This window comes from Phoenix dactylifera, chromosome 9 (genome assembly GCF_051530095.1).
Source record: "Phoenix dactylifera cultivar Ajwa chromosome 9, Ajwa_hap1_PhDact_Kaust_v1.1, whole genome shotgun sequence".
Classification (NCBI taxonomy): Eukaryota; Viridiplantae; Streptophyta; class Magnoliopsida; order Arecales; family Arecaceae; genus Phoenix; species Phoenix dactylifera.
In genome coordinates this window covers 10397697-10415006 of record NC_143198.1, presented here as the reverse complement: position 1 = coordinate 10415006, position 17310 = coordinate 10397697, and the positions used below count along the sequence as shown (strand labels likewise).

At 38.2% G+C, this 17310-nt stretch overlaps 1 protein-coding gene across 1 annotated transcript; it reads right to left on the bottom strand.

The window, feature by feature from the left end:
• Window positions 1-2645: 2645 nt before the first annotated feature.
• LOC149752829 (uncharacterized) lies at window positions 2646-4127 on the bottom strand. Its single transcript, XM_089925477.1, has one exon. It carries the CDS (start codon window positions 4125-4127, stop codon window positions 2646-2648), a length of 1482 nt encoding a protein of 493 aa, XP_089781603.1.
• Between the last annotated feature and the right edge of the window lie 13183 nt (window positions 4128-17310).

Here is a 17310-nt window from a genome sequence, read left to right as displayed (position 1 = left end):
ATCATATCATTCCCCCCTTCTTGAAAAGGATTCATCCTCGAATCAAGATCTGCATAAAAGGGAGAAAGATCAGAAACATTAAAGGTAGAACTAATATCAAACTCACCTTTAAGATCAATCTTGTAAGCATTGTCATTGATCTTTTCCAGTACTTCATAAGGACCATTCCCACGTGGATTGAGCTTTGATTTTCGTTGGCTAGGGAATCTCTCTTTGTGAAAATGTACCCAACCCAAGTCTCCTGGTTGAAAAATGACTTCCTTTCTTCCTTTATTGGCATGGGCAGTAGCTTGCTCATTTTGTTTAAGGATATGTTGGCGTGCTTCTTCATGGATTTTCTTCACCTTTTCAGCTTTCTTCTTCCCATCTAAACTGGTATTCTTGTTAACAGGTAAAGGAAGTAAATCCAATGGAGTTAATGGGTTAAAACCATAAACAACTTCAAATGGTTAATAAGAAGTAGAAGAATGCATAGTTCTATTATAAGCAAATTCAATAAAAGGAATGCAATCTTCCCCAAATCTTCAAATTCTTTTTAATTATAGCACGCAACAAAGTAAAGGAAGTAAATCCAATGGAGTTAATGGGTTAAAACCATAAACAACTTCAAATAGTGAATAAGAAGTAGAAGAATGCATAGTTTTATTATAAGCAAATTCAATAAAAGGAATGCAATCTTCCCCAAATCTTCAAATTCTTTTTAATTATAGCACGCAACAAAGTACCTAAAGTTCGATTCACAACCTCTATTTGACCATCTGTTTGAGGGTGACAAGTAGTAGAAAATAACAAAGTTGTTCCCAACTTACCCCACAAAACTCGCCAAAAATAACTAAGGAACTTAACATCCCTATCACTAACAATTGTCTTAGGAAGACCATGAAGACGAACAACTTCCCTAAAGAACAATTCAGCAATATGAACGGCATCATTAGTTTTATGACAAGGGATGAAATGTGCCATTTTAGAAAATCGGTCCACAACAACAAAACTTGAATCTTTTTCCTTTCTAGTTCTAGGTAAACCTAAAACAAAATCCATAGAAACATTAGTCCAAGGGTGACTAGGAATAGGTAAAGCTTTGTATAATCCATGAGGTTTCACTCTTGATTTGGCCTTTTTACAAGTGACACAATTGTTGCAAATTCTGTCAACATCTCTTTTCATGTGAGGCCAAAAGAAATGTTCTTTCAAAATTTCTAGAGTTTTAAAAATACCAAAATGTCCCATTAATCCTCCCCTATGAGACTCCCTGACAAGAAGCTCACGTAAAGAATACTTTGGAACGCAAAGCTTATTTTCCCGAAATAAGTACCCATCTTGCTTGTAAAATTTTTCAAAAGGTCTTGTTTCACAAGCTTCAAAAACTGTTGAAAACTTAGAATCTTGTGGGGACAACTTCTTGATATGTTCAAACCCCAAAAACTTTGCTGAAAGAGTAGAAAGAAGAATATACCTTCTTGATAAAGCATCAGCAGCAATATTATTTTTACCTTGCTTGTATTGGACAACATATAGGAACATCTCAATAAACTCAACCCAACGAGCATGCCTTCGATTAAGCTTACCTTGGCTCTTCAAATGCTTCAAGATTCATGATCGGTGTGAATAACAAACTCCTTTGACCATAGGTAGTGTTGCCACATCTCTAACGCTCTCACCAATGCATAGAGTTCTTTGTCATAGGTGGACTAGTTCAAGGCAGCTCCGCTCAACTTCCCACTAAAGTAAGCCAAGGGTCTCTTGTCTTGTATTAGGACAGCACCTATACCAATACCCGAAGCATCACATTCGATTTCAAAAGTTTTAGAGAAATCTGGTAAAAGTAATAAAGGGGTAGAGCTTAGCTTTTCTTTCAAAGTGTTGAATGCTTTCTCTTATGCTTCTTTTGAATTCAACACTTTTCTTGATCATTTCTATCAATGGAGCAGCTATAGTGCTAAAGTTTGGAACAAACCTTCGGTAGAATCCCGCCAAGCCATGGAAGGAAGCTCCTAACTTCGGTGTTGGTAGTTGGTGTAGGCCAGTCTTTGATCGCCTTTACCTTCTCTCTTCATCAACTTTTACACCTCTAACACTTACAACAAAGCCCAGAAATACAACTTTGTCCAAACAAAATGTACACTTTTTAAGGTTAGCATACAATTGCTCTTTTCTTAGCACAAGTAAAACATTCTTTAAATGCCCTAAGTGTTCATGCAAGTTTTGCTGTAAATCAATATGTCATCAAAGTAGACAACCACAAATTTTTCAATAAACTTACGCAAGACGTGATTCATTAAGCGCATAAAAGTGCTGGGTGCATTAGTTAATCCAAAGGGCATAACTAACCACTCATAAAGTCCATGTTTTGTTTTAAAAGCAGTTTTCCACTCATCTCCCTCTTTCATTCGAATTTGATGATATCCAGATTTCAAATCAATTTTAGAAAAAATAGTAGAACCATGGAGTTCATCAAGCATGTCATCAAGATGGGGAATAGGATAACGATACTTTACCATTATTTTGTTGATAGTACGACCGTCAATGCACATCCTCCAAGTTCCATCTTTCTTGGGAACTAGCAAAACTGGAACAGCACATGGGCTCATGCTCTCTCTAACATGACCTTTGTTCATCAACTCTTCAACTTGTCTTTGCAATTCTTATGCTTCTTTAGGGTTGCATCTATAAACTGGTCTATTTGGAATTTGGGCACCCAGAACTAGGTCAATTTGATGTTCAATGCCTCTAATTGGTGGCAATCCTGGTGGCATCTCTTCTAGAAAAACATCTTGAAATTCCTGAAGAAATATGGCAGTTTTAGGCAAAGAATCGTCAAGGTTAGTGGTTGAGAGGTAAGCTTCTTTGCACAAGATCAACATCATTGGCTTTTGTGAAACCATAGCTCTCTTAATCTCTCTTTCTTTTGTATAGAAAATCACTTTTTTTCCCTCTTTCTTTTTCTCACTTTCCTTATCAGATTCTTTACTCACAATTTCTTTTGAACTCTCATTTTCATCCTTACTTTGTTTAGCACTGGTTGCTACAGATTTCTTAATTTGATTTTGCTTTTCAAGAACTTGATGAGGGGGTAAAGGAGCCAAAGTGATGTTTCTGCCATTCTTTGTAAAGCTGTACTTATTTTTGTAACCGTCATGGAGGGTACGCCTATCGAATTGCCAAGGTCTTCCAAAAAATATGTGACTTGCTTGCATTGGAACCACATCACAAAGGACTTCATCAGAATATCTTCCAATGGAAAAAGTTAGAAGTACCTGTTTTGTGACTTTTAATTCTCCACTATCATTAAGCCATTGAAGTCGATATGGATGAGGGTGCTTTTGAGTCTTCAACCCTAGCTTGTCCACCATCAGCTTGCTTGCCACATTCACACAACTTCCACCATCAATTATCAAACCACAAACTCTTTCTTTGACATGGCAGCGAGTGTAAAAGATATTCTCACGTTGTTGTTCATCATTGTCTGTTTGAGCTTGAACATGGAGAGCTCTAAGAACAACTAAGGCTTCACCAACAACAGCCTGTTCTGTATCACTAGCATCTTCAAGTTGTGGCATAGACTCTTTATCATTTTCTTCTTTAGAAACAATATCCCCATTATCTAGCAAGATCATGGTTCTCTTGTTTGGGCTTTGAGAAGAAATATGACCAAAGCCTTGACATCGGAAGCATTTAATATTATGATTTCTTTGAGTTTGGTTGGAAGAAGTACCTTTTTCAGAACGTTTGGCCATAGTTTTCTCTTCTTTAGGCCCAGAAGTAGGTTTTTCTTCTTGTTTTGGAGTAGGACTCCATTTGGACTTCCAATTAGATGAACCAGCAGCTTCATGCTCAGATGATGATCTTCCTCCTCTTTTAAGTTGCCTCTTAACTTTCATAGCCATGTGGACCACATCTTCAATTTTCACATAATGTTGTAGTTCCACAACATTCGCAATCTCACGGTTGAGACCACAAATGAATCTAGCTATTGTTGCCTCTCTATCTTCTTCAACATTGGCACAAATCATGGTTATTTCCATCTCCTTATGGTATTCTTCAATAGATTTTGTTCCTTGTTTAAGATTTTGCAACTTCAAATGTAAGTCTCGATAATAGTGTGAAGGAACAAACCTTCTCCTCATGGCAGCTTTCATATCATCCCAATTGTCAATTGGAATCTCTCGGTTTCTTTTTCAACTTAGAACCAATTGGTCCCACCAAACAATTGCATAGTCAGTAAAAGAAACAGCTGCAAGCTTAACTTTCTTTTCCTCCGAATAGTTATGACGATCGAAAACAAGTTCCATTTGTCTTTCCCATTCAATGTAAGCATCAGGATCATTTTTACCTTGAAAAGGTGGGAGAGAAAGTTTAATCGAACCTGTGTTGCGATCGATAACATCGCTATTTTGATGCATGTGCTGGCGATGTCATATTGGTCTATGATCTCTTTGTCTTCGTATGGAAGCTATGGAGGTTTCCTCATCAAATTCTTCATTTTCACCTTCATAAGTATCAACATGATCAGTTGGAGGAATGGAGGGACGTCTGTTTTGCCTTCTCCGTCGTGGCATAGTGCCTTGCTGTATTTGATTCACTTGTTGGTCATCATGATCTAAACGTTCTCGGATCTCTTCAAGTTGGGCATTCATCCGCTGGAATTATTGTTGTATAGCTTGAATGAACAGTTTGGTGTCTATTGGTGCTTCCTCACTTCCGCCTTGAGACATGTAAAAAAAATGAAAAGAACCTCACCACTCCCTCACGTGTTTCACTCAAATATATTTCACTCAATCACTCGTCTTTGCACACAATGATTTGGCTTTTCCCTTTGATGATCTCACACACTCTTGCCTTTTACTACTCGATTTTCTCTTAAAAGTTCTTGAAAAAACTAAGGTAAATTTCAAAGCAAAGCAAATAAAAAACCAACACACTTCAAAATACAGATTTTTGAGTGGAGTCAATATGGAAGCAACAAGTGGATATGAAATTTAGGAACATAAACAAATATGAAAAGAAAAGCAAAGAATATGAAAAGAAAGCAAATGGATATGAAAAGTTGAATGATGGATATATAGAGATGAAATATGAGAAATAGATGATAATAAAAGGTAAACTTCTCCTTCTTCTTTTCTTTCAAAACATTTGACCTTCTAACTCCTTTTGATCTCCTTCTCTTTTTTTTTCTTTTTTTTCTTTTTTTTTTCTTTTTTTTTACAACTTCAGTCTCCTCTTGCTATGTTTTCTTTTCGATAATAGAACCAATAGCAATATCAACAAAGATGAAGCACAAAAAGAAATAGTAGAGAATAGAAATGAAATGGTTATGGATGAAATGATATCAAACGATGCAAAAGGATGGAAAAATATAAATGATAGAATATAAAAGCAAATAAAGGATCGGTAACCTGATTGGAAACCTAGGCTCTGATACCAAATGATGCAAACCTCAACGAACCTGCCGTGAGACCCAACAACAATAATTTGGAAAATCTATTCCAGATCGACCAAAAAAGGTTAAAAGGAAAGGAATATAGACCCCGTTGCTATAAAAAGCAAGAAACCTATATTATCAAAGGATTACGAATATTGACCCCATGACTATAGAGAGTCAGAAACCAATATTATCAAGGGTTGGAGGTTCAAGTGGTTGTACTTGAAACTACCGTAAGTTCTACACAAGAACAATAGAGAGAAAATTCTCACAAGAAGATTATATTTCGAAATTGCTTGATTAAAAGTGAAAACACCAAATATTTATAGGCAAAACAAGCCTTGGGTGCATTGAACCCGCTAGACAAACATTAAATGAAAGTTAGTGAAGATGAAAGGAATTAATACTACTTAAAGTCTTAGCAGCAATTAATTAACCTTGGGAAGTTGCAACAAAACTTTTAACTATTTTGACTAGGTTCATCCTTCATTTGCAAGCCTCAAAATATCCTTTAGCCTTCCAAAAGCCTATGATAAATGCACCATAAAGAGGAGTCCGAATTTGAAAGGTTTAGACTCTTCTTTTCCATGTTAAATAAATAATTGGGCTGGATATTGTCGAAATGGACTTGCCACATATTAACCATCTTCAAGTCCAAATCTTCATGTGGGCTAGAACCTTCTCCTTGGGCTTGAGTTAACAAAGTTTGGACAGCTTCTTGAAGTTTCTTAGCCCGAGCTCTTGTGATTGGCCCAATTGAAATCTCCACATTATCTTGAGCATCTTCTTTGTCCTTGTCAAAGGCCTTGAGCTGGATCATATCACGTGTTATTGGGGCTTAGTTTCCATCCTTGGTTGCTTTCCCATTGTGGCTCATTAAGGAGAATAAGTGGCTGCAATTTCAAGTTTTCAAGACAGCTCATTTACTTTTCTTATTTGATATTTTAGGTTCATAATTTCGGAGTAAGAAGAAAGGTATCAGAAAATTTCTTATTTCCTTTTTAGTTGTTTAGGCGAATTTAAGGCAGCCTATTTTGGGGTTTTCTTTTTTCGCAGCTGTAAATTTGTGGACCTTTTGTTTTTAAAAAGCCTTTGGCTTATTCGAAGAGGCATATCATATTTTTTTAGAAAATTGGTGAGTTTTTATTCTCTTTGGTTCTTTGAAGGACTATTCGAACTTATCGGAATTTTTCGTGGCATTCATCATCGACTTATCAAGCGGATTCCCACTACCATTTGTGGCATCTTCCTTATACCAAGGTTCTTGTTTCGCATTAAACAACGGGTTGAGGTCAAATATACTAAGGTTCTTGTTTTTGTTGAAGCAATGGGTCGAGGTCTCCCAACCAAACCTGATCATGGGCGTTCTTAGGTTTCCCTATTGTTTGACGGGTCTCGTTATTCTTGATGGGGTTCGCATCATTTGGTATTAGAGCCAAGGATTTCTCATCTCAGGTTTGCCTATCCCATTTAAATTTAGTTTCCTTTTTCTTATCTGGCTGAATCTGTTGTGGCCGAATTGGTTTTAGCCCTAAGTTTGAATTTTGTTGTTTTCTTGTGCCTTAATTCTGTGTTCTTTAGCTTTCCAAATTCTGTTTGACATATCATAGTTTAGCCGAATTTCTTTCTTTACCCATTTCGATCGTAATCTGTTTGTTCTAATTTTAGTTTGAAATCTTGTTCTGTTATTAACGAAAGAAAAAATCTGATCATCAAAAAAAAAAAAAGAGTAAAAAGACTCGACAAAAAAATTTTTGTTTGATTTTTGTTCTAATTTTTTTGTTTGATTTCACCCATATCCCTTGTTTTCTTACTTTTGAACTTGAATTCCCTTGGTGAGTTCTTGGTGAATTGTTGCTGGAAAGAGGATTATCGAGTGGAAAAAAGGAAAGAGTGGAATCATGTCTCACAATAGTGCCGAAGGTGCTACGGGAGTGGCTGATCCAAAGCTATTTATGGAGGCAATGATGGGCGAGATGAGGCATATAATGAGGTTGGAGTTAGAGCAGGTTTTGAGCGGATGGATCGGATGGAGAATACACGTTTGGAGTAGCCACAAAACGCTCCTAATTTGCGTAGGAGGGAAAGAGTCCAACATCAGGGAGTGAGAGATGAAGATGGAGAGTATTATGGGGCTGGTTTTGATGAAGAAGAAGAGCGGGATTCGGTTGTTGGTAATAGGAGATATGGAGGGTGGTTTAGAGTATGTTTAGAGAAGATAGGAATCAGGAAGATAACAACTTGGGTAGTATTAAGATGAAAATTCCAGCGTTTCAAGGAAGAAACGACCCCGAGGCTTATCTTGAGTGGGAAAAAAGGTAGAGTTAGTGTTCGATTGCCACAACTACTCCGAAATGAAGAAGGTAAAACTTGCTGCCATTAAATTTTCTGACTATGCTATCGTGTGGTGGGATCAGTTAGTGTTGAACAGGCAGCGAAATAGGGAACGACCGGTAGAGACGTGGGAAGAGATGAAAATAGTGATGAGGAAACAGTTTGTGCCCAGCCATTACCACCGGGAGTTGTACAATAAATTGCAAACGCTCAGACAAGGTAACTGGAGTGTGGAGGATTATCATCAAGAGATAGAGATTGCTATGATCCGGGCTAATATCGAAGAAGACCGAGAGGCTACTATGGCTAGGTTCTTGAATGGCTTGAATCAAGAAATTCATGATAGGGTGGAGATGCAGCATTATGTGGAATTGGAGGATATGGTGCACATGGCCATTAAGGTAGAGCAACAACTCAAGAGAAGGGGTGGTACACGTGCATCGCATAATTCGGGTTTTTCCCCATGGAAACCGAGTTATGTGAAGAAAGAGGAGAAACCAGCTGCAAAATCCAAATTCAAGCCAAAATAAGAGACAACCAACCATGGCACTTAAGGTAAATCTGACTCTTCCACTTCTCGAAATCGTGACATTAAGTGTTTTAAATGTCAGGGAAGGGGTCACATAACAAGTCAATGCCCAAACAAAAGAGTCATCGTGATAAGGGGTAGGAGAGATCGAAACCGACGACGAGTCCGATACCGACTCTATGCCACCATTGGAGGACATGGATGATGAAGAATATGCGGTCCAAGGTGAATTGTTGGCGTCAACAAGACTCCTAAGCTTGCATGCAAAAGAAGTTGAAAAAGTGCAGCGGGAGAACATCTTTCATACTAGGTGCTATGTCAAAGACAAGGTATGTAGTATGAAATCTGCATGCTGAAAATTTCAGCAACCTGAAATTTCAGCACGCAGAAAATTCAGCAAGCATAATATATTAAAATCAGAACTAAAAACGTGTTTAATCAATTCTTAAATCCTAATCTTACTCCCAAAAATGTGGCTCTGATACCATTGTTGAGTTAGGCCCCGTGCGATGCAACGATCGCAGCAGAATCTCGCACGGGACATCATTCGTCATATGAACGCGCCGCAGATCGTAGAGTTTAAAAAATTTTCTAGATCCAAATCCAGAAGATCTTTGAACTTATGAGGGACGGGAGATTAGGATCTGAAGGAAGTTGATTAAATATTATATAAACTGAAACAAAAATTAGAAACAAAAATTTGAAGATTCCATCTTCAAACTTTGTGCGGGTGGAAAGATACCGCAGCCTGATGATCTTTATAGGTTTCTGTTTGAGTCGCACATGTGTTCAGCCTCTACAGGTATCCACATGAGGACTCAATCATCTGAGATCATATCTTACAGGAGTGCTAGCTTCTTGTAAAGACCTCTCATGACTATCAATGAGATTGGAAGAAAATCAGCAACATACCTCCTTGAAGAAGAACTCTTTTTTCTTCAACTTTGCTCGCAATGGAGGAAAAGGAAGGATGACACGTGGATCTTCCTTACCTTGCTACCGTGGAAGAAGAGGATGAAGAGGCCCTCTTGCTGCCATGGAGAAGGAAGAAGAAGCTTTGGCATGGAAAGGAAAAAACCCCTTCTTTCCTTGGCATGTTGGCCCCCTTCTTTGGTTCTCTTCTCTTGCTTCCAATGCAACCTTTGAAGAGGAAGAAGGAAGACTCCTTGCTTCTGTGGGAGAAGAGGAGGAAGACCCCTCTTGCTGCCTTGGGAGAAGAGAAGGAGAGGGAGAGGAGAAGGCGTGGAGAAGAAGAGGCATCCAATTCATGCATCTCACATGCCTCCAATGCCCCTTTTATAGATGTCAGCTTAGGGTTTTTCCTAGGTTTATCATGACTAAAGATAAACTCTTCATAACCACCCACAATTGGATCAATGCCAAGTGTCCATGGCTCCATGCAACCATTGCATGACAAGTGTTCAATCCATGCATCCATGGCGCCATGCAACCATTGGGTGACAAGTGTTCAATCCATATGTCCATGGTGCCATGCAACCATTGCATGACAAGTGTCCATGGATTAGAGGATAAAGATGAACCCAAACCCAATCCTAATCACATTAGGAGAGAGGGTATGGTGCCATGCATCATGGAATGCCATGTGGACTTTAGAGTCCGCATTGTGTGAACACGACTTAATCCATTTTTCATCCTACGATGACATGTAGACTTTAAACTCCGCATAGTGTGAACATGACTTAAGGCATTTAATTTAATCCTTTATCTAATCAAGGTTGACCCAATTATGAACCCAATCCAATTTGGGTCTAACCCAATCTTATTTGGCTCATCAAATCAGCCCAATTGCAATCAATTCTACTTAATTCTTCTTTCGTTAACTCACTAATACTTTGTGGGTTAATTCAATCACCAATCATATTGATAATTGACATCAATTGTGATTCTAAATCACAATTATGATAGTCTGACTAATCAAATCCTCTATATGTGTGATCCCATAGGTTCTATTCTGTTTGGTAGTAAGACATATTGAAATCCCCATCTCAATATCACTGAAACTCTTTTTCGTGGACTAAAACAATTTCATTTCTATTTTTAGGGTTCACTAATCACCAAGTGAATGCCTTCGAGCTCACAATCGCAACCCAACTGAATGGAATGTCTAAACCTCTAGGTGCAGTTAGCATATGATAAAGTCCGTCTATCATGGATCCCGACAGGACAGAGGTTATGGATAACTCGTCAAATCCCATTGTCCGTCATATGTCAAATTTATTCGGCTTCCAGTTCGAGATATGGAAAACTCTTTTTCCAAAATATCTAGCCAGAAATTTATCGAACTTAGTTTCATAAATCACATAGGATCACTCCTAATCTATCAAGGTCAATAGATCCCATCCAGATGCAAACCTGTTCCAAAATAAACCTACCACAGCCAATCTGCACCACAAGGATCCAAATGGCTAGGGTCCAAGTTCGCATGCTCGTCAAACTACAGTAGCCTCATAGTGAATTACTGAGGCATCGTAGGTCAAAGGACCAATCATATAACTGCAGTATAAGTAATCACTGACGAGTGGATAGACATCCATATGACTACTTTCTTTGGTCACGCTCAGTACACTTGTTCTCTAACAAGTACTCACACAATCACTCCAGTGTCTCTACACTGTGGACTCAAGACTTATCTATCTGACTAAGTGATCTGTTCACTAATCTCAGCAATTGATCACCACCCTCGTGATGGATCCATTGATCAGGAGCATTTAGAAATTAATCCCTAATGATACATGCCTCAAATTTTCAACTTCTTGAGAATATGTGTCATTATCTTATTAATTGCTTGGATGATTCATGGACACATACAAACATGAATGAATAATAAATTTTCCAATCTTATTAATCAATAAGAGTCAAATTACAAATTTATACTCCAGATTACAAATATGCGACAGCCATATGGGCTTCTAGGCATACTTCTAACATGCGGTGGGAGGATCTTCGGGAGGGCGTCATCCCTTTAAGAAAGGGAAGAAGAAAAATAAAACTAAAAATTGGAAGGTGCAACGTGTTAAGATATTTCAGCAAAGTCAGACCAAGAAGATCAAGGCTGACCAGAGTCAGGCAGAATGCTTCTATTACAAGAAACATGAGCATTGGAAGAGTAATTGTCCTCAGTACCTTGCCTCACTTAACCCGAACAGACCAAGCAAGAGAAAAGGGCAATCGGTTGCTGATCAAGGTAATTATATGATAACACCTTGTAATTTTTCTATTTGTGATAATTCGACTTAGGTATTAGATACTGGAAGTCTGTTTAATATTTGCAATTCGTTGCAGGGACTTCAAGTCAATAAAGACTTGGAGATAGTGAAAGATTTCTGAATGTTGAAGATGGACGATCTATTTCAGTTCTAGCTTTAGGAAGCCTCAAACTTATTTTCAATTCTCATGTAATTGTCTTAAGTGATTGTCACTATTATCCATCGTTCTTATTAAATATGATTTCTGTAGGCCTTTTGGTCATGAACGGTTATAAAATTTTAATAAAGAAATATTATTGTGATATCATTATGAATGGTGTTACTGTAATGAATGGATGATTGAGCAATGGCATCTATATATTATCACAACCTATTAATGTAATGTACGCGTCAAGTAAGCGCCCTAGAATAGATAGTGTCTCCATTGTCTACCTTTAGCACCGTAGGCTTGGTCACATTAACAAGAAATGGATAGATAGGTTAACTCAATAGGGTATTGTAAAAGTTGATGATTGTGAATCATCGACCACCTGCACATCCTGTCTCTTTGGAAAGATGACCAAGTCACCTTTTACTGGAAAAGGTGAACGAGCCAATGATATTTTGAGCCTTGTGCATTCTGATCTATGCGGGCCCATAAGCAAAAAAAGCCAAAGGGGGATATTCCTATTTCATTATATTTACGGATGACCTATCTAGGTATGAATATGTCTATCTTATGAAACATAAGTCTGGATCATAAAAAATGTTCAAACAATTCCATAATGAAGTAGAGAAACAAACTGGAAAGAGTATTAAAACTCTTCGGTCACATCGAGAAGGTGAATACCTCACCAATGAATTCATGACATATCTAGTAGAGAATAAAATTCTCTCTCAGTGGACCTCTCCTAGGACACCGCAATATAATGGAGTGTCAGCAGTGAATTCATGACATATCTAGGAGAGAATAAAATTCTCTCTCAGTGGACCTCTCCTAGGACACCGCAATATAATGGAGTGTCAGAAAATAGGGATCGAACTTTGTTAGACATAGTTCGATCCATGATGGGCTTTGCTAGTCTGCCGATATCCTTCTGGGGATATGCACTCGAAACGGCTTGTTATATTCTTAATAAAGTTCCGAGTAAGTCTGTGACTAAAACACCACATGAGATGTGGAAAGGGTGTAAACCAGTACTCACTCACCTTCGGATTTGCGGGTGTCCGGCCTACGTCAAGCATTTGAAAGCAGATAAACGCGAAGCTAGGTTTGACAAATGTTTCTTTGTTGGATATCCAAAAGAGACTAAGGGATATTATTTCTACCTTGGTGAAGAACAAAAGTTGTTCGTCAGCAATAGGGCTATTTTCTTGGAGAAGAAATTTCTTGGAGAAAGAACTAATGGCTCTAAAGTTGAATTTGAAGAAGTTCAATATGTAGAAAAACCGACACCATCCACTAAACATTTAGAGTCTAATTTGATTAGATCAAACCCAGAACCCATTATAGAAGCATCCTTAAGGCGGTCTGGTAGAGTACCACATTAGTCGGACATATACTATGGTTTCTTAGTCCGAGACGGGGATCCTGTTGAGCTTAATGACAATGATGAGGATCTAGTCACCTATATGGATGCCATGCAGAGGTACGAGTCCGATAAATGGCTTCAAGCCATGCAGTCCGAAATGGAGTCCATGAAGGTCAATGATGTGTGGACATTGGTTGACCCACCCGTAGGGATAAAACCCATATAGTGTAAATGGATTTACAAAAGAAAAAGAGGTGCAGACGGAAAGGTGGAGACCTACAAAGCTTGTCTGGTTGCCAAGGGATACCGTCAACATTATGGTATTGATTATGACGAAACATTTTCTCCTATGGCAATACTCAAATCCATTCGTATTATGCTTGTGATAGCAGCACATTTAGATTATGAAATCTGGTAGATAGATGTGAAAACCACTTTCTTAAATAGAGAGTTGAAAGAAAAAGTGTATATGATGCAACATGAAGGTTTTACATCTGCAGGTGAATCTAAAGTGTGCAAGCTTCAAAGGTCCATATATGGATTAAAGCAAGCTTCTCGGAGATGCAACATGCGTTTTGATAAAGTGATCAGAACATATGGCTTCATTAAGAATGAAGAAAAACCTTGCATATATAAATGGGCTAACGGTTCGGTGATTGCATTTCTTGTTTTTTATGTGGATGATATTCTCTTAATCGGAAATGACATCCCTGCATTACAGGGAATAAAAGTTTGGCTTTCATCACAATTCTCCATGAAGGATTTGGGAGAAGCATCCTACATCCTAGGGATGAAGATCTATAAAGATAGATCTAAAAGGTTGTTTGGGTTGTCCCAATCCACGTACATAGATACCGTGCTGAAGAAGCTTAGCATGATGAATTTCAAGAAAAGCTATCTTCCAATAGGCCATGGTATTCATCTCTCTAAAAAAGATTGTCCGACAACTCCTCAAGAGAGAGAGTGTATGAATAGGATTCCATATGCTTTTGCAATATTATCTATTATGTACGCCATGATATGTACCAGACCAGACCTGGCATACTCACTAGGGGTAGTGAGTGGATACCAGTCTGATCCAGGTAGCAACCACTGGAAGGTTATGAAAACCATTCTTAAGTATTTGAGAAATACTAAGGACCAGTGGGTTGTCTATGGAGATGCTGACTTGAAACTAGTGGGATATACTGATTCTAGTTTCCAATTAGATCAAGATGATAGTAAAAGTGTGTCGGGTTATGTCTTTATCCTGCAAGGTGGTGCTGTCTATTGGAAAAGTTCCAAGCAGCATACTATGGCTGATTCAGTGTGCGAGGCAGAGTACATCGCAGCATCCAATGCTGCCAAGGAAGCTGTATAGTTACGAAAGTTCATTACCGAACTTGGAGTGGCACCCTCCATTGATGGTCCAGTTTTACTTTTTTGTGATAGCACTGGAGCCATTACTCAAGCAAAGGAAAAAAAGGCACATCAGCAGACCAAGCACATTCTGCGTGGATATCACCTTATTCGTGAGATAATAGAACGAGATGACTTAGATCTCTAGAAGATCGAAGAAAAGGAAAATCTGACTAACCCATTTACTAAAGTCCTCGGCATGAAGGAGTTCAATAATTATAAGTCGAAGATGGGTATACAATACTGTACCGATTGGCTTTAGTCCAAATGGGACTTGTTGGAAAATGTGTCTTAAAAGTCAATCGTCAACCTATTGATGATTGAGATGTATATGAATTAATAATTAATAAAAATTATTTGGCATTTTTTACCGCATATTTTATACATCTTCATGAACTCATGTAATGTGATGAAGTCCTTTGGACTCTTTTAAATAATAAAGGGGGATTCCCGAACAATATGCTATTACTAGGACAATGGCATTATCAAGTATAGGTTCTTGTGTGCTATATTTATTAGTTGTTCTCTTAACCAAGGGGTGTGGAGATACTGATATGCTACACAGGTGAAGTGTAGGAGTACATTTCACTGAACATAACCTATTTTGGAGCGATTTGCTGTTAAGAAATGTTTCGAGTGGATATGAGTATAAGTGTCTGAGGATCCTAGTGTGATTTTGATGTTTACAAAGCTATTGAGGTCAAATGGAAATACTAATGCTTTCAATTCAATTGATCTAGTACAAAAGTGAGTAAGAAGGAAAGATTTGATACATCCTTTATACACTTTGCACGATATATTTAAAAGAACTTTTAAGAACACATCTAAAAAAAATTATATTGGAAGAACTTGAGGAAAGAACTAATTTAGAGTTTAAATATACCTTAGAGTCAAGTTCTTTTGATTGAAGCTTAATTCTGTCATTTACATACTTAATGAGCTTAAACTTTAATGTGCCAAGCATCCTAAGGAGAAAGAAATGATTTGCAATGTTGTTACTTTTTTTATATGTTTAATGTGCAAATCAGACCTTAAGATACAGAAAATCAGGATTAGAGTCAACCCCAGAAAGTTTGGAGCCGACCCTGGCACACACTTGACACAACTGGCACTGTAGCGCCCTGTAGCTCGAGTCGACCCGAGACCAGCTCAAGTTGACCCGAGAAAATTGGCACTGTAGCGCACTGTAGCTCAAGTTGACCCCAGCTTGAAACGTTAAGAAAACAAGTCTCTGAATTTTCTAAGAGGGCCGACCCCACTGTAGCTCGAGTCGACCCAGCTTGAAAAATCAAGAAGACAAGTCTCTAGATTCTCTGAGAGGGCCAACCCCACTGTAGCTGGAGCCAACCCCAGAAAAGCTTAAGCCAACCCCCAGCCTATAACAGTAACTCGAGCCGACCCTAGAAAAGCTGGAGTCGACCCCAGCACGACTGACAGCATAATGGCTGTTGCCTAGAGGTACAGCCCAAGAAGGGGGGGGTGAATTGGATCTTTTAAAAAATAATAGCATGAAGAAAATAAGTTACTGTTATCTTTCAATAACTTGTAGATTTAGCAGCAGAATTAGAGTTGCACAAATAAAGCAGTGGATAAGATGAGGAAAACAATTAGAAATATGCAATGGAAGAAGAGAAATAAATCACACACACAAACACCAGAATTTATAATGGTTCAATGAACTTCCAGCACCAACATCCACTCTCCAAGTCTAGCTTGAGATTTCACTATAACCCAGCAGATTACAGCTTGATTATTTTTCGGGAACACAATCAAAAACCTAGTTAGTTTTCGTAAGCAACCAACCGAAAACCTATAACCATTGGATTTCAGGCCCATAAACAACCCAGTTGGTTTTCAGACAAACCAACCAATAACTTTACACCGTTTGTTTTTTCAGGCTCACAAACAACCCAGTTGGTTTTCAGACAAACCAACCAAAAACTTTACACCTTGTTGAATACTCCTGATTCAGCAAATACCAATCAAGGTTTGGAAGAGTCTTTACAAGTTTTAAATGAATGAAACTGTTACAGCAACAGTTGATCCAAATGAATGAATGTTGTAACCAGAAAACTTAAAACTTCAGAATATATAGAATGTTTCAATAAAAATGAAAGCTGAAGCCGATGAAGAGGTTGGCTGTGGAAGAGTGTCCCAATGCTTGAACACCAGCTCTTCTTGATGTGATGAGAAGCTTCGACTGATTTTCTCACAAGAGAAAGTTTCAGATGAATACCGGTGAGGATGATGAACTGTTTAGCTTTTTCTCCTCCTTTCTTTTGTGGAAACTTTTCTTTCTTTGACAGAATATTTCTCTCTTTTCCTTGTTGTTTTCCTTCTAAGATTCCTTTGATTTTATAGACAAATTCTTTAGCGGGATTTAAATTACTTTTTTTTTCGTTTTGATGGGAATCTTTTCTATTACAGAAGAAGACAAAAGTTGTTGCAAGCTTCCCATTATGGTCCCAACAGTATAGGGGTCGACTCATGTTTATTCTGGGTCGGCACTACTAGATGTTGAGGCGGTTCTTGCTATGATAACTTCAAAGGATCGATTCTTTAACCTTAAGGGTCGACTCATCTTCTTCAGGAGTTGCCTCTTTAAACACAAGGGTCAACTCATCTTCTTCAGGAGTCGCCTTTCTGAACACAAGGGTCGACTCATCAATAATTTTTCTGTATGACGCTGAGACTGAACTGGGGCCGACTCTTCAAACGCAAGGGTCGACTCTTCAATTTTGGGGGTCGACTCATTTGGAACAAGGGTCGACTCTTCAAACTTTGTCTCAGACGGTAAAAGCTCTTTATTTAATTTGAACTATACAAGGGTCGACTCATGTTTTGCGGGGGTCGACTCATTGACTATGCCACTTGAAGAAAACATGCCCG